We start from the raw sequence: 25,101 nt of genomic DNA on the forward strand, positions 1-25,101 counted from the left end.
AATTACACTTAATTGTGCTTTGTTGTAAAATGAAGATTTTGCATTTACACTTATTCTGTCTTTGTTGTTGTTACAATAAAGCAGTTATATTCTCTAGATAAAGTGCTTTTCTATGATTTCCAGTTGCTTTTGGTGCAGATATTGGATCTGATGGAAGTTGTTTGTAGTATCACATTATTGCCAGGGTTATCAGTTATCTCACAGAAATCTTGCTGTTTCAGTATTTGTCCAGAGACACAATGAAACTGAAATACAGGCTGAAAATGTCAAAACCAGAAAGTCAAATTTCAAATAAGCATGCTGGAATTAAGTATGACATTACTGTACAGTGTATACAGGATATATTGAAGTAGTTTACAGTAAGGTGGAAAAGTTCTTTGATCATGTGGACAATCATTATTTTCCATAAAAGCAGATAGAATTTGACATTCTGTTAAAGCGAACCTGAAGTTGATAGTTTGGTTGCCTTCAGCTTTGCAGCATTATGTAGCACTGTTTCATAATGAAAATGCAATTTAAGTCAGAGCGTGTATGATGCTTCTGTTTCTCTGTGTGATTTTTTTTTTTTTTTCCCCAGCAAAAAATCCCCTCCATCTGCAAAAAAAAACCCAGTCAAACACCAGACCTTAAAATAGTCTGACATGTTCTGCCTGGATAAAGTTATTTTGCCTTTCAATTCATCTACCCATTTGCCTGCATTTGAAATTGGGTTTATTGGAATTGGAGTAAATAATCTGCAGTTGGTTAGATCACTTTTCATATTTTCTTTAACACATTTGCTCATCTTCAAACTTGTGGTAGAAGACTTATGTTTAAAGGTATCTTAAGTACCATTTTGTGGATTGGAGGTTTCCTATGCCATTATCTCTGTGCTCTGTTATGGAAGTTAGCTACAATCTTCATAGTTACTGTGTTAAGTTCTTGCAATTTCTGCTGTAAACAGGAAATTTCTGGTTTTGCACCTCTATTCCAATAAGCCAGCTTGTCTATCCCTGAGACAGGAGACTCATTTAATTTTTGAACCATTTTGAACGTTTTCTGCACAAGGCAGTATTTTCTTGTGTTTTTTCACTTGCTTGGCTAGCAAACGTTTTCCTTTGCTTATTATTTTGTTCTCCTAAAGAGCCAGATACAAAGGGTCCAGATATTGAATAAATGTTGGCACCCAAAACTGCCATGTTTGTTTGATGGGGGGCTTGATTTGCATTTAAACATCTCAGTAAAGAGCCAGTGCTTGAAAAATGATGAGCACTTACCAAAAGCAATGACAGCATTTGATGCTAAACTGTCTTAAAGTATGTCTTCTCACTTTCTTAAGAACATTACTCTTTCTGATAATTTTGAGGTTTTCATGCAGTACAGTATCTTCTTACCGTATAAACAGGGATTTTTGTGATAAACTCAACTAATCTGTGTTCATTTGCTACTCTTTCTTTTTTCCCCTTTTGCATTAATTATTCTGGTTTGTATGCTGCTGTGCTCTTAGTTATTGATCTGTTCTTATTTGTCTTCATTTTTTTGTTACAATGCATGTGTTGTTATTACATCTGTACTTGAAAGTTTTCCTTTATTCATCAAGTTACTTTTTTTCTCTTGGGCTTGATTGTAACATTAATCTTTGTTGCTTGAGTTAGTAGCATAAATTTCTGGAATTCAAATATGCTGTTCCCTTTTCTGAAGCTTTCTGCACTGTTTAATATGCTCATATTATATCCCTGTGTATTTGATTAGTATTTACATTTGATCAAGGAATTATATTATAATTAAGGACAATTATTTGCAGCAATTATCTTCCATATGTCAGTTTTAAAATACTATTTTATACTGAATGTCTCTTAAGGTCTGCTTTGAATTCATTTATTGTTTTATTCCATAAATTATATCTTCATTATATCATCCAGTGTTTGCAGTTTCTCATAGCTGGAAATGGGACTTCTGTACGAGGTAAAGGATAGTTAGCAGTTTGATTTACTTTTTTCTTATGATTTTATTGGGAAGCTCTGAACAGCACTGTCTTTGGACTGTATAGATCAAAAAGGATAAAATAGAGATTTTGATTACATTCTCACAAGCTTCTCATTACTTCTTCAAAGAGGAGCAGGGAAACTTCAGACATTTTGTTGACACTGTTTTTGCTTTCCTTTAGCTGCACTAGGAGAGCTATCTTCCCTCTGACCCCAGTCTGCATACATAATCAGTAGAAAAGTTTATGTATTGACTTTTAAGTAGGGTGGAGAACATCATCTATTTGAAGGCTGCAGAAGTCTACGGACCCTATTGATCCTGAAGAAGCTGTATTGGTAGTGCTCTAGTATTCATGTTCAGAATGAAGAAAGAACAGCAATATTGAGCCACAGGAAGATGACAGTGGGCATAGTTCTGCTCTGGTGACCCCTTTGTAATTCTCTCTGTGATATGCGTGTTTGTAAGCCAAGCACTGTTGTTATTTTGCTGGAGGCTTAAAACCCACGTTAACTTAAATCTAAGAAAAAGCCTAGATTTTATAGCTTTCAGGCAGTTTTTCCATAGTGTAAGGAAGAGAAAAAGGTGTTTGGTGCATTTCCTTGCATTGCATTTCTTTCAATTCTTGAAAAACGTTGCAAACTGTTTTAGAGACACCTACATCTTATAAACTCATTAGTTTTTCAGCACATCACTATGTGTGTTGCTGATCATGAAATATTACAAAGCACATTTAAATATAAATTACATATTTTTCTTATTAGTTTTCTCATTTGTTATACCTTACCTGTTTGGATATTGCCTCATCTTTTTCCTCAGCAAACATTCTGAATTAATAGCTGTTCATGTTTGAGCTATTCTGTACTTCTATTCTCAGCTGTTCTGAGCTATTCTCAAACTTCTTTTTGGGCCAGATTAAACATCTTCAGTAACTATTTATATGAATTTCACAGGGTGAAGGCAGAGAAAGTGACATTACAACACAACTTTAAAAGTTATTAAATGATTGCAAAATGTGTCTACATGACACTTCTGTGTTTATATTTTGGTATGAATTTGGCAGTAGTTCTGATTTTCCTACAAGAAAATTAATATAACATAATTCAAATCTATTTCTGTTTGCAAGTAGTTAGACTGGTTTGTTTGAGTAGCATTACAGGGGGTAATAAGTACCAGAGGCAAGGATAGGTCTTTGTGTCCTCCACAATTCTGTGTATTTTTTGTTTTCTGTGGGTTGTAAAAATTTTATGATACTGCCCCATCAGCTTTTCACTGAATAGGAGCTTTGGACAAGGGGTTGTATTTTTCTTTGCATAGATGACTTTAGGTTTGCAGAATTTGTATGTATGTTTACTTAACACGCTCATATTAAAGGTTCTAGGGCACAGTTCAATATGTGATAGTATATTGAGGCAGAATACTTAAGCAGTTGCAGATGTAAACAACAAATATCTATCCAGGCTTTTTTTATCTGCCTTTTGAGCTTTTTAGGTTAGCAGGTTAGTTTTTATTTTTAAACTCTAAGATGTATGGAAAATATCCTGGTAATTTTAGGATAATTTTTCAATATAAGACTGATACTACTTTAATGTGCATATTGTCACTGTATTTGCTCTGTGTGTCTTCTTATCTCTGCAGAAGAATTACATGAGAATACCAGTTTTGATGCACAACAAATGTCAGAAACAGCTGATACTGATATGAACAGCCAAACAGGGGATAAATCAAAGGAAGAAATTAAGTCAGAAAGAACTTCTGTTTCCAGGGAAACCTGGATTAGCTTTGAAGACTTCTGTGTTTGTTTCCAGTAAGGAACAGAGGTTTTAGGTTTTATTCCGTAAAATATGCAGTATAACAATGGTAAAATGTGAAATGTGACTGTATAAAAACTTTATCTTCTCGACAGATCTTCTTCATGTAACTATCTTGACTTTCAGGGTAGTCCCAAGGCTACTCTTCACACCAGACTTACTGTATGTTGACAGTGAGTCTGTAGATGCAGCCACACACTTTGTCTTGGGTATGTCCTCCAGCGTACAGAGAACACAACCACCAGCTTAATACAATGTTATGTCAGGTACATATTCCACCATATGTAATATGGGTGGAAGACAGTCGGTCATGGAGCATGCAGCCATTAGGGTGCTCACATATGCAACCTATCAGCCAGTGAGCAGACACGGTCTGTATCTGAACAACACAATTCTAAAGCAAAAAAAAGTTGTCGAAATCTTCTGTTGCCACCAGCATAGCTCCATTTGGTCAACTAGATACTTCCTTTTGGTCCCTTTTCAATATAGTTCCAAGGCATTTATACCTCTGCTGGTGTAATTTTAGCATAGTATCTTTAGCTTCTGTCTTTCAGATTTAAGAAGCTTGGTACAATATAAATCCTTCAGAGATTCTGACATTGCTGAGGGAAGTAATTTTGTCAGGGAAAATTTCACCCAGGTTTCTTTTCATTGGAATTTGTAACTGAGATATCTTTTTGAAGCTTTTCTTTTCATAAATGAGTGTTTTCTTGAGCAGATATTAAACTCTACTCCATCTCTGAGGGAGAATGTATAACTTTAGACAGGAGCACTACAGGAACTTTAGGAATAAATGATCATAGATCACTTTAGAACTTGTTAATGTTTGCCTGACTTATAAGGAGCCTAGGTCCATCAGGCCCAGGGCCTTCAGAAAAAAGCATCACAAGCAAAGTAATTTCCTTTCCTTTCAAAGTCTTGCTTGCAGTATCATACAGAGAGAACATAAAATATGAACATTTTAGCTTGTTAGCCAAACATTAAAGTACTGTCGACCTTTTGTAGACCTCTGTAATATTAATTAAGGTATAGACCATTTATCAGTTTCTTATTACTGTCCCTGAACAGGTGAGAGTTTACTTATTTTCACGGTGAACTGATAAAGTAGCTGTAAACAAAGTGTCTTGATTGACCTTTGAAGAATTTATTACTCAGAAGAAATTAGGCACCTCAGATTTTTGAGTGAGTCTAGAGGAGGGCCATGAAGGTGATCAGGGGATTGGAGCACCTCCCCTATGAGGACAGGCTGAGAGAGTTGGAGTTGTTCAGCCCGGAGAAGAGGAGGCTCCGGGGAGACCATAGAGCAGCCTTCTGGTACTTAAAGGTGGCCTACAGGAAAGGTGGGGAGGGACTCTTTAGCAGGTAGTGATAGGATGAGGGGTAGCGGTTTCAAACTGAAGGAAGGTAGATTTAGATTAGATATTAGGAAGAAATTCTTCACTGTGTGGGTGGTGAGGCACTGAAACAGGTTGCCCAGAGAAGCTGTGGATGCCCCTCCCTGGCAGTGTTCAAGGCCAGGTTGGATGGGGCTTTGAGCAACCTGGTCTGGTGGAAGGTGTCCCTGCCCATGGTGGGGAGGTGAACTAGATGATCTTTATGGTCCCTTCCAACCTAAACCATTCTATGATTCTGTGATTTTACCAGTTGGTTCTGTTGCAAGCATTTCCTTGTCTGACATACCTACATCTCAGATACATTGAAAATAAGATGAATGTTCAGAGTTCATAGCAACTTTGAGAAATGAGGAAAATTTAGAATTGATGTCAGCAGTGGATCAGGGTCCCTGTGAAGTTTCTGATTAATCAAAACATTTACTTCATGTAAAACATTGGACTTCACATCTTTTTCCACCCTCAAGTAAAGCTGAAGTCATTTATGTTGCCCTTGGTTAAATAAAGGTCAGGAAAAATTGTTGTCAGGAACTAAGTAGCTTTCTAAAGGTGAACAAACATCACCGAATTGAAAAAGCACATTAATAAACTATCCAAAATAGTTCTTCCTTACAATAATGCTTTATAGATAACTTTATTACCGTAACTTTCAGGTAGATGTGGGAGTTGTAGAGTAATATTAACTTATTACCGTTTATAGATTCAAATTGGACAAATCAGGGGCCTGACCTCCAATGGAAAACTGTAGAAGTGCAGCAAAGGTAGAAATTAATGTCAGCTTCTTTCTCTGGAGATGAATTGTGTTCACCGTTTATGAAACTAAAAATTTTGAACCATTTTTGAGAAATAGCTGGGAGTCTGATATATGAAAGTAAAATTAGTATCTTATGCTATGAAATAGATATTTACCTGAAATATATCATTTATACTAAGATTTTCCTACGTGTATTTTTATTTTATTTTCTCCCTAGGAACCTGTATGTTTTCCACAAGCCACATACATATGCCTATAACTATCAGAAGACAGATTTTAAGGTATATGACTGTATTTGTCAAAGTGTTACATGATTAGATAATACATATATGCTAAATGATATTGGTAGACCACATAGAACTGCTATTACTAAAAAAGTAGTAATGCATTAAGATTACTATAGTCAATACAAAGATAGTGTTTGCTAGCAAATAAGAAAAGAATAAAATGTGGAATGCTATTGCACAATAAAAAAAATTGAGTATGTAAATTATGGAAGTTGGTAGTGAGAGTATATATTACAATGAATCAGATCGCCATCCTCTGTTTAAATCTAACTTATAACAATCTGGAGGCTAAATTAAATTTAATGATGATTCAGCTGCAGAATCTGCCCTTTGATTTTCCTTCATCTTCACCTGTCAACTAGAATCCAAATTAGGAGTCTGTATAGCATAGCCCTCCATTTTCTCTTTACATGCTAAGTCTTTCAGTAATTTACAAGGTTCTCTTGCAGGGATTAGAAATACCCTTTAGTTACACTGAAATTACAGTATTTCTTTAAACTTGCCATGGTTTTGTATTATCAGAAGGTTATTCAACATGTTTGAATACCCTGTTCCAGCTCGAGTTTTATACTGTAATTTATAGTGTAATTGCAGAGTACTGAAATGAAAACTCCATGCATGAACTTTATGTAAAATCCTGTACTGAGAAAGTTAACTACATGGATTACCCTTCATAATTGTAGTATACCTGAAATTTCACACCTCTCTGTATTTGTAATCACATCATAAGAAATTTTCCTAATCACTGCATGGGTATGCTTTCACAAGCCGTAATCAGCATCAAGACTATATAAGCCTCTGTGCTATTGTGTTGAAAAACTAACCCTTTGCTGTAAAACTGTTCTATTTTTTTTACATTGATACAGATGAGGTACACTATTAGGTAAATTTTGTATCAGACTTATAAAAGAACATTTTTCTATTACACCATGAAGATAATAGTAGTGGTATTCCAGGTTCAAATACAAAAATTGTATTGATATGACTCTGGATAATGTAGGAAGACATTTATTAAAAGAGTTCTGAAGCAAAGAAGCTCATTTACCTTCAGAATTTGAAGACTTTCCAGAAACAGTAGAATCTCTCTGTAGTTTCTAATATTGGCATAGGAATTATGTATTAAAGGTGAGAGTGAAAAATGCTGCCTCCATACATTTTTGTAGGAAAAAAAAACATAATGAGGCAGAATCAGTCATGTGTTACAAGTTAAAGGAATGTTTCTTTCAAGTTTACTGTAATTAATTAGAATGAGAAAGATGCAGCACAAAACAAAATTTTTGGTCTTCCATTGAATGTTGTTTGGCAGGTAGAACTACTACATTGAGATACATATGAAGAATATTACATAAAAGTAGATATATTCTCATTCAAGAGATGTCTCTATTTCCTTTTCTCTCTTAACTGAACATTGTGGTTTATACATGCAGCATGAGGCTCTGGTCTTAAATGCCATATCTGAAATTTGGAAGACATAGTGACAGCTAATTACTAACTTCCTATACCATGCCTAGGGTCGCGTAATCTGAAATCTTAGTTATACTTTGTAAAAGCCCAGGCAGAGAGCATTCAATGAAAATGAAAGATGAACAAATGTCTGTTTTTCTATTCAGTCTACTGATGACCGAGTCTTCTATTATTTACTTGTGGACAGTCTGATGCCCATTGAAATCCTGGTTAGCTTCTCTGCATTAGTACGCTGGGATGATACGGGAGGTAAGGCCAACATAGAAAAGTGCATGTTAGTATTTGGTTTTCCCATACTTGAATATGTCTGTGCTGTTGTTTGGCTGTGGTATATTTTGGCACAGTTTAGGAGTTTAGCATTAAATAGTCAAATCGATTTTGTGAAATACACTGATATTTGAGCAATACTTTCTTGTTGTTTCAGTATTAATGATGAATATTTTGTTGAAAGCATCCCTCCCTTTACTGTTTATTAGGGTTTGCTGCAAGCTATTCATTAATATATTTCTGGTGTGGATTTCTTTGTGTTTCTTAGGGTTTCTTTTTCTACAAATTCCATTCTTGCAAGCTACTTTATGCCTTAGCTGATCAAAATGCAGTAAAATCAGCAGTATGACCGAAGTTTATTTTTGAAGTGATTTTTAAACCGGTGCCTAGTAAGCTCTTAAGTATATTTACAGCCAGCTTATTTCAAGATCCAACAGCTTGGATGGTTTAAATAAAAATCACTTGTATTTTATGAAATTCATAGAATGGCATTCAGAAAAGCTAATGCATATTATGACAGTCGGCTTAAGTTAATCAGACATCTAAACATTTGGTATGGACATAATTTTAGTGCATCTAGATTAGAGTAGATAGAACCAAAGGAAAGCTTAAAAAAATCAAAGCGACCATCCCGTTGAAATAATTAAACTATAATATGAATATAAGCTTTGTATGGCTGTTCGCTTTATTTGCATGTGGACAGAATGGATTTTTATGGAGTTTTAGGGCAGCCTTAAGTGACTTGGAAGATGTCTGATTTACACATCCTCCTAACACATTCTTTTAGCTATTATTTTCTAGTAACTAATACAAATAAACCATAATGTATACCACCTATGCATTTTAAATAAATGGCTTTTTTCTCTGAGTTATCAAAGCCTGAATGAAGATTTCCAAAGACTGTGAAGTAGCTGCAGATTCTGCATAAGTGTATTTGTCTTAATTTTACTGTTATTCCCCCCCAGCAATTGTGTGGTGGTGGTGGTTGTTTTTTTTTTCTTTCTTATTCTAGGTACTAAACGAGAATGTTCCAGTATTTCAAAGGGTGTGCTGATGGTTGAACATTTCTCTTGGAAATGTGTGGCTCCTGGAGAACTTGTGTTAAAAATGCATACATCTGCAACCAAAGCTACTGTGTTGAATCTTCCTGTTGGGTATGTACGATGCTTCATTTCTGTCCTAACACTTTAGTCTTTAGACTGGAGATGTTTTTTACTTTACATAGTAACTAAGAGTTTATTTCCTAAAACATAAGTTTTTTGAATATCAAACTGATTGATAGCTAGGAAGACTGCAAAATTACTATGAATTAAAATAATTACCCAAACCTTTATAAAGATTTTGATTTCTTTACTCTTATTTAAGAGCATTTAGCAAGAAAAATCACACTGACTTGCTAAGAAATAAACTAGAATACAAATTCCTACTTAAAAGTGTTTCTAACTAGAATGATTTTGAGATGTTACCTGAAGTACCAATAAAAATTAAAGAATTAGGCTTTTTAGTGGAACTTCAAGGTATGATGATACCATAGGAGGTTTCATAGCTTTTCTTGAAATAGAGTTTATGAAACGTGACAGGAGAAATTCTGAGGTTATCCATGAAGCCTTGTAGATCTTACTTCACATTCACATAGTGCTTAATATGATTTATTTCTCTTTGCATGTAACTCTAGGTATTCAGTTTAGAGCCTTGACTGATTGTTTAAAGAATGAAATAGATAAAAGGCAAGAGCCTTTGATATATCTTAGTTTCTGAATATGCTTCCAGTGAAACATGGAAGATGACATCTTCATATCTTGCTGTAAGCATAAATTTGCTAAGTAATTTATTGAGGCCTTCTACTTTTCCAAAAACAGGGAATCACCAGTTTCATCTCAAAGAGATGAGACAAAATGTATTTTTGAAAAATCAAGTAAGGTTTCAAATTAATGAGCATAGAAAGAAAATTGCACAATACTAGCACATTGATATTAAATAAAAGATTTTTAGTAGCGCTCTCCATTTCTTTTGATTCAAACTAAAAATGGAAAAGTTATTATTGTGAATATATATTAGTTCTGCCACCACATGTATTTTCTTAGTGTAGTTTCCAAAAGTTGCATATCTCTGATCTGCAGGGAAGCTAAAAACGTGTATGTTTTTGCACCTGGAAATTTCAAAGCTGCCAGAGATACAAGCAACTCAAATTGATAAGCTTCTCAACTTTGATTCTCTCTACTCAAGGCAGAGCCAGCAGGCTGTCAGGAAGATTTAATTTACAGCAGGTGTGGGAGACAAATGGGCTTATTGACCACTTCCCCATTTCATTCCAAATGAGAAATGACTTGCTGAGCCAGGAAGGTGCTTTCTTCCCTCTGTCTGTTGGTGGCCAGGGGACGTTTCAAATTTCACTGACAAGGAGATGCAATGAAAAAAGTGCGAGTATGTGTGTGGGGGGATAACACTCCTTTCTTTTCTCAGTGCTGCATCTCTGGTTAACACTTTGAAGCTGTGGCCTGGATAAGCTTCTCCAGCTAAATGCCATTCTGACTCATATAATACCATGAAGCTTCACCATTTAGTATCAGCAAGCTTCTCAAGTATTTCAGTGGGAATGCAGGACATTGTTGACTAGAGAGAAGACCATGAATCCCCTGTGTTGTATAACTATAGTTAGAATGGGTTCTTTTATTATTAGAATCCATTATAGGATCTCTATATCAGGCAAACAAGAAAGAGCTGAGTATACCCCAATAAGACATACTGAATTTCTGTTGTTTACCACCTTAGGAGGTTACAGTTGAGTGGTTTGGCCAACAGCAGCTTCACGAAATGGGCACTCTGTAATGTTCATCTAGCATTAATTTTTCCTGGTTTTTAAATGCAAACATGGAAATTATGCTGTAAGTAATGCATGACCAGAACACCTGACTTCCTCTCTAAGCTTTCTAGAGCAGATATGCTTTTAAGTGTAGCTAGCTGTAATCCTGAGTAAAAAACTTTGTGTTTGTATCCTTTTGAAATAGTGAAACTACCTATTTTTCTAAAGAAAATAAAAATAAAACCTAAACAAACAAACAAATAAATAATACTGATTTCTCTTATTTTACCTACTGCCTATGTTTGGAGATTTTTGAGAAGGAATTAGAAATGCAGGATTTGAAGAGCCAGGACATCTAGAAAGGGATTTCATTTTTACAAAACGTATGAAAGGAAAAGCTTAAGTATTGCTGTGATTTAAAAAAAAAAAGGTGCTTTTTGTTTGTTTTTTTTTTTTCTTTGAATGTAGGCGACACACATTGCTCTTCACCGTAACTTCTCCCATAGGGCACCATATTCATCTCTGTAGCATGGTGCCGTGTGTCTTTGGAGAAGAGGATACTGTGATGCCAGGTCTTGAAAAGGTATGCATAACCAGTCAAGCATTGTCATAATGGTATTTTTTAGTTTTAAAGTGAAGTACTGTTGCATCTTCATTTAAAGTTATCATATTTAATGGTAAAATATTAATTTCAATATGAAATGGATGAGTGCATAAAAGAATTGTGTTTTACAGCACAGCAGGCACTGAGATGGATATTGCAACAATTGTTGTATATAAATATGCAAGTAAGCATTGAGTAGTATTGTGGTTTACATAGAACAGCAGCATAAAATGTAATGGTAAAAATACGGGTGTTAAAATACATATCAGAGGTAGTGTATAAGCTCTTTTTGAGGCATGTGGTAAAAGTGATAAAATACTAATTAATATTCAAAAATACCCGCCTAGTAAAATAAACTGGCACATCAGTGAAGTTTGTTTTGACCCATGAGATCGTATATTACTCACTGGGTCCCAGAGCAGCTTTTGTATCTAAAATGAACAATTGATTCAAACAACTTTTCATAGCTGAGATAAGAGGCCCAGGGGAGTAATTACAACAGCTTTTGTTCTTCATTGCCTACAATCCAGACAGATATCACTGTCATCCGTATTTTCAAGATTTCTGTGGCAAGCTGTAGGCCCAGATATTTGTCATGGACACTGAGGGGAGGGAGTATAGCTTCTAGAGCACAGTTGTGAAAAAATATTTTGAAAGGTGACTGTAACAGCAAATTTACATAGCAGTGCATATTCAGAGTCCTAATAATAGGACATTAAAACAGTTTGTACAAATTTCTTACATTTATTGTAGCAAAGAATTTTAAATAGAAGTTGGGCCATTAAAGATATCTTGTGGCTGCACTATCCACTTGTTTTCAGGAAACATTCTTCCTCACCAAGAAAATAAAGCAGAATTATATGCTGGGGTCTTCTCTGCACTTCTTTTTGAAGACAGCAGTTTCTCTGCAGAGTGTCATTTGCAGGAAAGTGTCCACATTCTTGCACAGAAATCCTGATGAAGCTTAATGATGCTTTAGGCAGCATGTATTTGAACATTGTTTTCAGCAGGTTACAAATGTGTCCCTTTATAATAGAGGAGATGCTGAGCATTTCAGCTAACCAGAGTCTTATTATCACTGCAGTAGAAAGTTTCTATTTGCATGTTATTTTTTATTAAATGTCCTAGGACTTAATGATACAGGAAAAATAAAATCCTTAATAGATATTTGTTATGGTGCCTGTTATGGTATTATAACTTTTTTTTTTTTTTTCTGTAGCTAAAATCAGTGAAAATTTTTATGCTTTTGAATACCAGAGACCTAATTGATTTTACAGTTTATAAAATCAATAACAATTGCTTGACTTCAGAAAAGTTTTATTCTTCATCACAGAAAAAACAGTCATATGCTCTCAAAGCCTAGAAGGAAAACAAAAGAAAATCTTAAAGCATTCTTTCGAACAATGGTTATTTTCATTCTTTCTCTCCAGGAGAGCTACCGGTTTATAGAACAAGCTACAGCTATCCTGAAAGCTGTTGGAAATGTGATAAATAGTTTCAGTGGTAAGCCTGAACTTTCTAAAGCCTTGAAGGAGTTGGAACTAGCTCACTGTCCTCCTGGCCTCCGTGGTACTGGAATGGCTGAAGAACACTTCAGGGTGAATAAACAATTTTAATAAACGTGTGTCTAAAGGCTACAGAATCTGGATAACAGCTTAACATAGCCAATGGCTATGCTTTTAAAAAGGTCCTACTGAGTGCTCCAAATGTGGCATTCGTTATTAAGTGTAAGCCCAAGTGACACGTAGTACCGTCTAAATTTGAGTCTTTTGTTAGTTTAGTTTAGCATATTTTGGGGCAGAAAGCATCAGGTTTTTTTAATTTTATGACTTAATTTTGGATTTAAAAGACACAGCCTGAGATGCAGAACAGCCATGGTTACTTTCTGTGCCTAATGTTAATTTCACAGGAAAATATTATTATAGCTTATATTAATGAAGGCAGTAATGAGGTTTTTTTCACTCACAGTATTTGAGTCATTTTTCTTTGATGTTTGAAACTGCAACATTCTTATTCAACTTTTCTGCTCTGTGTGTGTGATAAATGAAAGGGTCTTTAGATACATGATGAAAACATTACACTTTTCTGTAGGTCTCCATACTGTAGCTTTTCAATATTACAAAAAGATTGCAGCAAAAAAAGTTATGTAAAAAATATACTAATTTTTATGTATATGCAAATGTTGAAAATACTGCTGTAACTTGATTTTTCTATAGTCAGTACTTTATATATTCCAGATTCACATACTTTCATCAAAGTACTAGAAAGCTCATGCAGTTTAGACTGTGTATTTTTGAAGACTGAATAGAAGATTAATATTTTTATAATGAGTGATATTATAAAATAGAACATCTAAGCCAGTGCTTTTATACATGGACTTGATATCAGACTCAAATTCAGCAAACCAACAGAATTAAGAAAGAATGATTCCAGGTACACCACTCACAAAAGAGGTAGTTTTCATGCCAAGTCCAACAGAAAAAATAGGCTTGACCTCTCTGGAATGGAAAATATAAATTTTAAATGTATATGCTAATATGAAATACGTGTAAAACTTAGGGCCCTGAAGAAAAATTCAGTAGGTGTGAACATACATATCTCTTCCTCTTTCCCCCTCTAAGAGACCAATGTATAGTTGTAAAGGAACAGAAAACCAGAAAGGAGATAAATGAGAGGCACTGAGCCAACAGCAATTCAAGAATGAAAATATGGAAATTATCTTTAATACAAACAGTGAGAAATTATTCTGAACGTAAGAATGTAGTAAAGTAGATTCTTTCTCCACTGGTCTTAAATCTTTCAAAATAAAGGAGGTGTTTCTTAATATTAAAATACTTAACTTTGGATAAAATGTTTCCAGAAAGCAGAAAAATATGAAAATAATGACAATGGGAGAGAAAAATTATGTCTTTTCCAATAGGTTATTAGTATGTTCTTCAATTCAAATTATGGATCAAGCTCTGAAAAACACACTCTAAAATTTCCAACTATTGGAAAAAGGAAAAACAAACTGGATTTCTGCTCTTTAAAGAGCATCAGTATGTCGAGAATAAAAATAGAGCCATCAATTTGTAAGTGGGACAACAAATCTTCCCCTCTTGCCCATCAACATATTCCTACTTTTCCATGTGGTGCCACCTCCTAGTTTAGTAGAAACCTCTAATTAGAATGCCAATTGTCATGATGGTGATTATAACATGTTTTTCTGTCCTCTGGTATGAGACTATCACTTTACATACTAAGATATTTTCGGGTGATAAAAATTTACACTGTTGAGTCAGTCCTGTACTTAATAAGCCAGGCATGAAACAAGTTTTCTCTTGATTGTTGGTTTGAAGCATTGTTATCCTACAGTTGAGACTAATTTTCAGATACTGAATTTGTTAGAGGAAGTTAAAGACTTCATTTTTGCATGAAAAAAGAAAAGAGCTAAACAGTTTTTGAAACAATAATGAGAAGCAATATAAATCAATTTTTAAAAATGAATCATTCTTTGAATGCTTTTACTCTTTTTGGTTTTAGGTTTTCAATAGTGCATTTTGGTATTTGATCAAATATGTATTAGGCAAGAAGGCTCCTTACAGCTATAAATTTGCCTTCAGGTCCTTCACTTTGGATTTTAAAGACACTGAAGTTTCTGAGGATGACACTGTGTCTTCAGGTACTGTATTTGTATTGCTAATAACTTCAAATATATCTGCCTGTTCTTACTTGCAAGGAAGCCAGCTCTCCAACAATCTTGTGTTTTCTTGCCTAAGTAAGCATGGTTATTTTTTATGAGAAGCCTAAGCCTTCTACTGTTGATAGCATGTCTGAGACTCATCTCAGAACGTAAATGATCATTTTCTTTCTTCCAGAAAGTCTGTTCATGTTTTGTTAATTTATAAAATTTATAAAATTGCCCTTTACTTTCCTTGTCTTGCATTTGTCAGTAGTGACAAGCATTAACAAGCATCTAGAGATGCTTTTTTTTACCTGATGTACTGCAGATCTTGGCTCTTATTCAAATTACCAGCTGGAAAGATCTTAAATACATATACTGTTCAGGAAATGAGAGTGAAGGAAGACTCAGGTTAGGACCTTAATTGATAGTTCAGCTATTTCTTGGTGATGGGTTGAGAGTTGTTTGTTTGTTTAGGAGGTATTATGTTTTTGTTTGTTTGCTTGCTTGCTTGTTTTTTAAACCTATTGTTTGGCAAATTATCATGTGGACTGGCTAGTTAGCTGGCTAGTCACACATATGTAGTGGGGAAATAGCTACAGCACCATGCAGCTCTTCTCCAGCCTGTGATTAGGGTATTCTATATACCTGAAGGTACTGTGGGAGGAGCTGTTGGAAGGCAAACATTTATTACAAGCAAGGATAATTCTCTTCCCGCAGGTTCTTTGTGTCATTTTGCATGCAGGCTGGAGACATAAGCAGTAGGGATTAAGTTTGCCTGATAACCACATATATGGCTCTTTTACATTTTAAGAAACTCATTTTGCGGTCTATATAACTTTTACATCTACTAATATTCTTATTCATATTTATGTGTATGGTTTCATATTATGACAGCAAAATAATTTATCTGAAAATTGGCAGGAAGATACCATCATTTGAAGGTCATTCAGGGTGACTTAGCTGTTCCTTCTGCTATTATTAACTTACAGTATAGAGTCTTTCTCCTAGGTCAATCAAAATGATACTAACTTTCTTTCATTAGTTAATTTATTTTGGAAAATTAGTATCAAAAATATTCATTAAAATTTACACAAATATCTTCACTGATAAAATGATGTAATACTGTTGTTGTTTAAGAAAGGACATATATTTATCTCTTACTCTTTAATGGGGACTTTCCTACAGATCTCCTTTCTTCTTTGCTTTATTCTTCTGTGACTAATCAGAGATAAATGATCAGCTAGAATGACTGAGCAACTCATTGTATTTTTCACAGAATTATATCCTATGGCAAGAGTATATGTTACAAGCGTCGGCATATTGACATTTGTCACACCACTTGAAGTCAACAACACCTGTCACATTTTTCAAGATGACTATGCTACTGATTTCTGTATTCCCCAAAAAACCCTTAAATACTTGTCAGCAATAGAAGACATTTTTAAATTAGATTTGAATAATTAGCACAGTTCACATGTTGTATAGCAAAGGCCTTATGTATATTACTGAATTATGAGATCCACTGTGGCAGAATATTTTTTAGGATTTGGGGGGTGAATCAAACAAGTGGAATAAATGTATGGAGGAGGAAAGTTCTTTTTCAGTTTGATTTCCTCCAGTGTCCAATATATCTTTTTCTAATAGTGGCTTTTGCAGACTTAAGTTACAAAAGATTCCTATTGGACTGGAAAGTGAATTGTTTCCTGTTGGCTTTATTGACCTTGGATATACATTTTGCCCTGCTTAATAAACGTTGCATTGGAATAAATGCATGCTTTTGCTCAGGTTCTATCCCAGAACTCTAAACAAATGGAGATAGCTGCATTTATAAAAACATAAATCTAGTGCAGTGTCAAGAAAAAAATAGGTAGATAGCAAGAAAAAAACAGGTGAGGTGAGAAATGCATTGTAGGAAGGCCTGCAAAGACTGGCAGCACCTGATTTGCCTGGCCCACATTAGCACTGCTGTGTTGTCAGGTTAGTTGCTCAGATCTTGTCAAGACTTGAGTTATTACCCTTTGGAACCTGACAGTCATCAGTGTAAACTACTGTAACGGATGAGTGAAGTCTTTCTGTTGCCTGTGTCTGAGAGTAGATCAGGTCAAATCCAAGCTTTTTTTGAAATGCCATGTCCATTTTATATTAGCATATTCATTTTGCGCTGTGTGCCAAATTAATCTCAAGATTTACTGAGGGCAAGGATACTATGATGTGCTGCAGATAGCAGTCATGCCTGGAACGTTTTGTGAGAAGCCATCCTGAAAATGACCTACTGACATTTACTTGTCTGCCAAATACCACCCATCCCCATGGAGCAATTAGCTCAGGAGCCACAAGAAAAAAGTGGAAGATCATGCCATGTGAACATATGACAAAAAGATGGCAGTTTCTGAAGCTGAGTACTTCTCCATGGCGTGGCTTTTCTATGGTCTGCTGGGAAGACAATAGATAAAGAGACCCTGCAGAACTTTGAGCAGTCATGAGGTGCTGAATTTACAGAGGTATGCGATGCTTCCTGGGAAAGGAAGCATATCAGGATGACGTTACACAAGATAAGTCAAGACAGTCTTGACAGCTCAATACTGCTTGCTCTGTTGCACATTTCCTCTTGTTTACCTTGTCCTGGTTTCACTGGGCCCTATAGCAAGCCAACTCAGTTCATAAATTCACTGGAAGTCTGTGGTACTGATTTCCAGGAGTGTCAGACACTTGACAGTCATTTAGGCACAATTCAAAGGGTACATTTCTTTCTCATGGATACATTTCAACTTTAAAGTTAGAATTAGAGTGCCTTTTGTGTGCAGTTCTGTTAAAACCTTCTGGTCTGAAATTTTATGTTATCTAGAAGTCAAGCTGTTAGCTATAAGCTTATCTTATCTGTGTAAAAAAAAAAAAATCTGTGTATTTGAGAAGTCCTGTTCTTGCCCTGTTCTTTTCCAGGAGAAGCTTCTCTTTCTTACAGAAGCATGGTTTAAAAGAAGTGATCATACAATTGTGCTGGGTGACTGGAGAGATAATCCTGGACATTTGTTTCTTGCACTTTGGATTTAAACTTGTGTTCAAGTAAGGGGTGTGGGAAAGTTTGCCATTATTTAGTTGGATATGTAGAGTGCCTCTCCAGTACACACAAAACCAGATCTTTTTCAAAACAAGCATCATATTACATTGCCTACATTGCCTACTCATCCACAGTTACAAGAAAACTGCGGCTGATTTTATGGTGAACAAAGTCTTGCAAGGCTGCTTTGAGAACTTCGGTTTTATTATTAGCAGAGTATCTTCTGATTAACAACTAAAGCATGTCAGAAATTTTTGACAAATCAGTTTTCAATCATAATGTCAAATTTGAAGCATCCACTAGTTAATATTGGTTGATTTAAAGTATTTCACAGTAACATATTTCTTTGTTTATAATATAAAATATTAAGAAACGTTAAGTCAAAAAAAAACATTTGAAGATCAGAGTATTTAATTTTTACCTCATTAGATTTGTATGTTGCAAAGAAACAGTATTTTTGTTTTTATGATATTTTATTTAAAAAGTTAGAACAAACTTTTGTTCTATGTCTAGGAATATATAATTTCACAAAACATTCCAGTTTTCAGCCTGATCTGGGGAAACTTGAGAGTTTCTACGAATAGAATTAGTTTCTCTGTGTGACACTGCATCTGAATTGTTCTGTTTGTATATTCAGAAACAATTTAACATTTGACTATGTATCCATATATACTTCGGCCCACAAATTAAATGCATTCTTTCTGATGACATACATATTTATTTCTAGTTATGGAGTCCACTTGACATGCCTAGTGGATAAACTTTTCAGTTTGTTCATAGGGCAACACTAAGCCAACACTCTATGAGTACTCCTCCATCAGCATTTCAGCATTCTGTTCTGAGGGAGGAATGGGAACACTGAGATCTTGGTTCAGTGACAGGTGAGCTGGAATTTGAACTCATCAGCCTGGTCTCATATAAAGGCTCATGGGAAACAGCTACCGGGCTAGATCTGAACAGGTACAGGTGAACAGTTCTGTAATCAATAGCGGTATATAAAAACATAAATGCTGTTGTAAGTGCTTATGACACTATGATTTTCAGCTTTTGCAAATGCAAGCCCTTTCAATTCCTTTGAAGAAACTGCAAGAATAAGACCCAGCTGTAATTTCTGACCAGAGCTATAAATACTTACTGTCCCTCCCAAGTGAAGCTGAAGCTGATGTTTCACAGCAGCTTAAACCAGTGTAACTGCAGGCTACTGCAGTACTATCCCCACACCTTCCTGCAGTTCCAGCACTGATCAAAGGTTGTGCTGAGCTGATTTAGCCTGCTGAGTTGGCAGAAACATAACACAATAATAAGAAAATACTAGAGTCGTGATATTTAAGTCAGTTTTAGTTACTTCTGGACCCTAAGAGTCTGCTTATAGGCAATTCACAGTTCGCTGGATCTTATGAATGTTGTCAGCAATACAAATACTGAAATACAATGTAAGCCATTGATTAAATGCAGCTCACATTCTGATCTTTTTAGACCTTAGCTTCACTAAATGCTACTACTAGAGTCCTGCCCTTCTCCCTTTCCCATCCAGAACATGTAATCCCACCATGAGCAGTTGCACAGATGCTAGGGAATCCGATCAGCTTGCTGATTTCACAGGAAGCTAAGCCAAGAGAAAAAAAAATTGAAATTGTTCATTCAGCAAGCTAATCTGACTCACCTGCCACTATGTAATCTCTTTATACAGCATTCATTTTTCTGCACCTATTACAAGGTTCTCATATGATTGAAGAGGAGAGCCTATTTGCAGTGACATACAACCTGACACTACTAAACTGCTTGCTTACCTGTCCGAAACCAAGTGCAGGTGGCACCGTCTTCTGTGGGAAGTTGTCCATTACTTCATTATTGATTAAGAAGCAACAAGAACAAGAGATGCTTAGATGAACAAGGAGTAACATTAGATGTAGTCACATTTTTCTGTATTATTGATTCAGGTGCAGTGTTAGGCTCTCCTTACTTGTTAGGTCGGTCTGTGTAACTGTGTGTTTGTATAAAAAAGTATACAACTTTTACTTATTTCATAATATATTATTTTGCCTTATATGGGGAAGATAGGCTCTGCAGCAGAGCTTTAAATACCTGCTGAAAGTGGAAGTCTGTTTCTTTTCATTGAAAACAATGATTAGTGGGGTCAAAAGTAATTTTGCCACCGGGTTATTTAATTATAAAATAGACAAGCTTGTAGGTGGGACAAATTCATTTCAAAATATGTTACTTTGATGAATAAATGGGAAAAGATAAGAGCCAGACCCTTTTCAGAGATGCACAGTTACAGAACACATCTTAGAACATGTTAAATTCCAGCTGGATATTAGGAAAACATTTTTCACTATTGAGGCTAGTCAAAAATTAGAAGAGATTGCCCAGTGAGGTTGTGGAGTCTCCATCCCTGGAGTCAATAAAAAATGGACTGGACATTTACTCAAGATCATGAGCAACCTGCTCTAAGTTGATCCTGGTTTGGATGTGGGATTGGGCCAGATGACCTTCAGTGGTTCTCTCCAGCCTATGTTGTTCTGTGATTATATGCTTCCATTTTATAGAAGTGGTTGTGCCATTCATATTGTTGAGTTCTAATCAGTTGTCTGTTGAAGTGGACTTGTGGAACCTTTCAGAGTCACTAAATATTAAAGAGTCTTTCTGGGGTTTGGAAATGTGACAATAATGAGGAATGATAGTTGGGAACACAGCCACATTTAACAATATTCGATAAAAGAGATCAGATTGAAATGTATGATCTCCTGGCTGATGACAGCAATATCTTTTCCTAAGCTAGTTTGTCTGCATTTTTTCAAGGAGATTTCTCTCTTTTCTCCTTATTTTTGTTTGTTGATGCTTCCTTTTGGAGCACTGTCTCACTGCCCTTGTTCTGTTATCTGTGCAGTTCCAAACTGGCCCCCTGGCACTGGCTTCTTGTAATGCTGCTCCCCACACCCTCCCCCTAAGCCCTGGTGCTGATGACTCCCAGGATGCTAATTTTAGGCAAGGATGCCTTTAAAGAGCTCATTACTAACCTGTCAGAACCTGCTAATTTCTGTTCCACTCCAAAACTCCTTGGTAACAGCAAGTCACAGTCAGAGAAATGAACTCTCGCTTTATTGTAGATCTTACTCTTATTCTATAGCTCCTTAGCAAAGGTTGAATACAATGTTTTGAGCAACATTGGTGTTTAAATGATTACTTAATAAAATCAGATTGAGAGACAGAAGCACTTAAAGTCTTGGTGAAGCTCTTTTAAGCTGTATTCAGAGTCAGGCTTTAGTGTATCACATCCTCTTGGTTCATGTTTTGAAAGATATTTTGGAATTACATTAGGAGACTTGATTTTTAAAAATGCAGTGCAATAGCTGTCTGTAAAGAGAAGTAAGAATTCAATGATTTGGTATTTGGAATTAGCATAGTAGTTGCACGCCAACTTTGTGTAATTAGACAGTATATTTTGTCTAATTTTACAGTGATAAAAGCAAAATTTTAAGAGTGGTATTTTTGTCATAAGTGGAATTTTTATGCAGATACCACTCTTCTTCTGGAATATAGCTCTCTCGTTTTGTGTTTGGTTTTTAGATTTTTAAAAATTCATTGCAAGCAGATACAGGATGTCCAGCTTTATTGATGTTGCTCATTTTCCTCCCCTAGTTTCAGAGAGCTGTGAGAAGAATGCCTTTAGTAGTTGGCAGAACCGAACTCCCACTTCTGAAGAAGAAGCAGCAGCTGTTAAACTTCAAGCTATCTGGAGAGGGACCTATGTTAGGAAAGTACTGAACAGCAGAAAACCAGGTGTGTCCTTTAAAAACACCTTAAAAAAAAAAAAAAAAGTGTTTCATGCTTCACCTTATTCAAGTATTTACTGTAAAGATTTTGTTACTAATTGATATCTAGTTAAAATGAACTGAAATGCAGTGGAACACTACAGTAGAATCTCTGATCTCTTATAAAACTAGGAATAGCGTTCAACCTAATGACTCAATTAGCACATATGAGACTAAAAAGTAGAGGAAAAACATGCCCCCTAGATTTTCATAAGTATTAAACCAGAATTTACATTAATGCAGATTTAGCTCAGAGCTGGGCTAATTTTTAATTTTTTTTTTCTGGAAAGGTGAGTAGAGTCCATACAAGAACCTGAGCAGCATAATAGATCATCAGCAGAAAATAGCATCAAAGGCTGATACTGTGCTCAAAAGATAACTGTGCTGATACTATCCTTCATTCTTATGTATATAAGTAGAGGAATCTTAGGTAGCAGTTGAAGACTGGTGTTACATTTCTTATTCAGCAGTTCTGTTATCTCAGCTGTAATATTGTGTCCAAATGCAGTGCCAACAGTCCAAGAAAGACAGGTAACAACTGAGAAATTCTGGGTAGAGTTGTAAGGATCAGGATTAAAGAAAGGCCTTGTACTTTCAGGCTGTTAGTTTGTAATTTAAGAAAGGATTAAGAATGACTTCACTATAATCTCTAAGTACCTGTATAAGAAAAGGAATTTGATAGCAATGAGGTTTTGGTCTGAGATCTGAAGGGTTAACAAGAAAGTCTTTAGTCTGAGATTCAAAGATTGTCAGTTGAATCCAGATGCATTCAAACTAGAAACAGTGGCATTTATTTTTAAAAGATAAGGTATTTATCAGAATAAACCAAGATTTGGTTCATACTTTCAACTACTGAAAACTTTAAAATCACAGACACTCATCAAATTCAGAAGGGATTAGTCATTTATATATGATGAAATAGCAATTAATATTAACAGGACCGTTACACAGAAAGTTAGATCACAGTGATTAGTTCTAGCCTCACAGTATATAAATGCCTGAGGATTGTGACAAAGAAAACTGCTCCATTGTGAGATATACATTCCCTCTTTAGTAAGTCATCTCTATTCTGCTGGGAGTTCCATCCTGCTTGAATTACCATCATTGCTGGGGTTCTTTCGCCTGTATATTTACCTACACCAGATGATCTCTTTAACCGACCTTTTGTACCTTCTTCTCCTCATCAGTAAATCTGGTCCTGTGCTTCTCCCAAACTATCACCTGTAGCCCAGTCTTGCTTAAGCTTTCCTACTAAGAAGTCTAGTGCCCTTCTATTTTTGTTTATGAAGTGCCATGTAAATTTGGAATTTCCATAAACTTTCAGTAGTATTATTAATTCCTGGAAATCCCAGAGACCAGAATCTGTTCTTTTGAAGTTTAGATTTTAGATTTTTATCATTTGAGCACTATGTATCCCAACTCTTTCCTGAATTGTCTGTAAAGTCTGTCTTACCTTCTGATTTATCAGTACTGTTACACTTAATTCTGATATTATCTTTACAGCACTTTACTGTGAGTTGTTTTTTTTTTTCAGTCATAGTATTCTTCTTCTTTCCCCCATTATCTATAATTTTTTCTCTTACTTGTCATTACTGTAAAGTGTTATTACGAAACCCCCCCCTTTTTTTTTGTTTCCCCCCTCCATTTCTGTCACTAATTGCTTATACAATAAGAAAGGATTTCATCTGACTTTAGTCTTGAAAAGTTAGACAATGGGTCTAAACTAGTTGCCTAGTCTTCATCTGTATTCTGTGGATAGAAGTAGACATCCTGAGATGACAACATATCCTGTCATCTAAGAAGTATCAAACGTGTGGAATGAATTACCTGTTGGAGCTGCCCATATTTTTTTGGTTTGAGCTACACAGATTGCCGAGGCACATATCTACCCCATCATGGTATCTGCAAATAAAAGCTGCTGGGAGCTAAACAGAGTGTTCTCCAAGGACAGAGATCACCTCATATTGCTACAATATGTTACAGTGAAAAAAACTGTATATCAGAGAAAATATTGATCGCATCATTTTTGCAGTTGTAGGAGTGCTGAAAAGTACAGAGGTGATGATGAAGGGAATTTTCTCTGTCAAAGAAGAAATCAGTTTTCAGCTCAGTGAGACTTCCACAAAATTCCAAATAAAAACTAGTGATTCATTTTCTTGTGCAAGTGGCATTTTTCACAAGTATTTGGCAGGTGTATATTTAGAACATACAAAAGTTAGATGTTATATTTTCTAACTTAGTTTGTTTTTTCCAGGTACTAAAGAAAATACTAATGTCAAAGAAACATTGCAAAAATTGTGGACTGTGATTGAGTTAAATTTTGAACAGTGTGCTGTAATGCTGTTAAGGTAATCATGTAATAAATTAAACTATTTTACTGCAGGCAGTACCATAGAATTGCCATAAATTGCTGTTTCACAAAATAAATATGGTAGGAGCATTACTAGCTTTAAAATCACAAAATGCTGTTAGAAGGGATGAGAAGTTTTTAGTGAAGGTATGCTACTCTTTATTCTTTGTACCCTACATGAGTAAGACTATAGCAAATCTAATGTTTAGGTATGTGTGTTACAGGTTTTTTTCCTACAGCTTGAGCTAGAATACTACCTTTCTTCTAAATTTAATTTTTTAACATCCCGTAGGCTGTTTCACAAGTATAATTATGATACTGATTCCTTAGTTAAACAGCTAACCAGTCGAATTAAAGAAACATTTTGATTCATGCCATCTGTTAAGGAATCCTGGTTGCCTTTAGAAAGGAGACAGCTATACTATTTAATTGTACCACACTTTATATCATCAGAAGATTTGTTTGTAGCACTTGCTTGAAGGAAAGTAGATGTATTTCTAGGTACATACTTTCCCTGGTATTTAATTTCAGCTTTTGTAAAGATAGCTACTTTAATTTCAACAGGGTTCATTAAGTCATTTCCAAGCATGACATTCTTTGAGGTCATGTATTTTTGTTAAGTCCTTCAAAAATCTCTCTGCAAGTGTTCACACAAGTGATCTAGCAGTAGATCAGTTCCGTCAGGGGTGAGGAGTGAGAACTGGCAATAATTACTGCCTGTGGGTATAAATCCTTGCTCCTTATAACCAGCAGTTATATGAGGAACACTCATATGGGGTATAATTTTATTTCACTTTTTAGTGTTTCTAATCCTGTAAAACTTTTCTATGTGGATGGGATCAGGACTTTGAAACCACAGCCTTGTTCCAAA

At 35.3% G+C, this 25,101-nt stretch overlaps 1 protein-coding gene across 1 annotated transcript in view; it reads left to right on the forward strand.

Moving 5' to 3' along the window:
• The window catches only part of ADGB (androglobin), a 122,616-nt gene that overhangs the window by 58,896 nt on the left and 38,619 nt on the right, over positions 1–25,101 (forward strand). The window contains exons 14-23 of the mRNA XM_086460412.1: positions 3,601–3,769; positions 6,136–6,199; positions 7,816–7,918; positions 8,949–9,090; positions 11,208–11,322; positions 12,774–12,941; positions 14,866–15,009; positions 19,600–19,604; positions 21,667–21,848; positions 24,135–24,228. Coding sequence (XP_086316538.1) covers positions 3,601–3,769; positions 6,136–6,199; positions 7,816–7,918; positions 8,949–9,090; positions 11,208–11,322; positions 12,774–12,941; positions 14,866–15,009; positions 19,600–19,604; positions 21,667–21,848; positions 24,135–24,228 — 1,186 coding nt within the window. The remainder of the gene's footprint in view (positions 1–3,600; positions 3,770–6,135; positions 6,200–7,815; positions 7,919–8,948; positions 9,091–11,207; positions 11,323–12,773; positions 12,942–14,865; positions 15,010–19,599; positions 19,605–21,666; positions 21,849–24,134; positions 24,229–25,101) is intronic.

This window comes from Leptosomus discolor, chromosome 2 (assembly GCF_034619465.1).
Source record: "Leptosomus discolor isolate bLepDis1 chromosome 2, bLepDis1.hap2, whole genome shotgun sequence".
NCBI classification, from domain to species: Eukaryota; Metazoa; Chordata; class Aves; order Leptosomiformes; family Leptosomidae; genus Leptosomus; species Leptosomus discolor.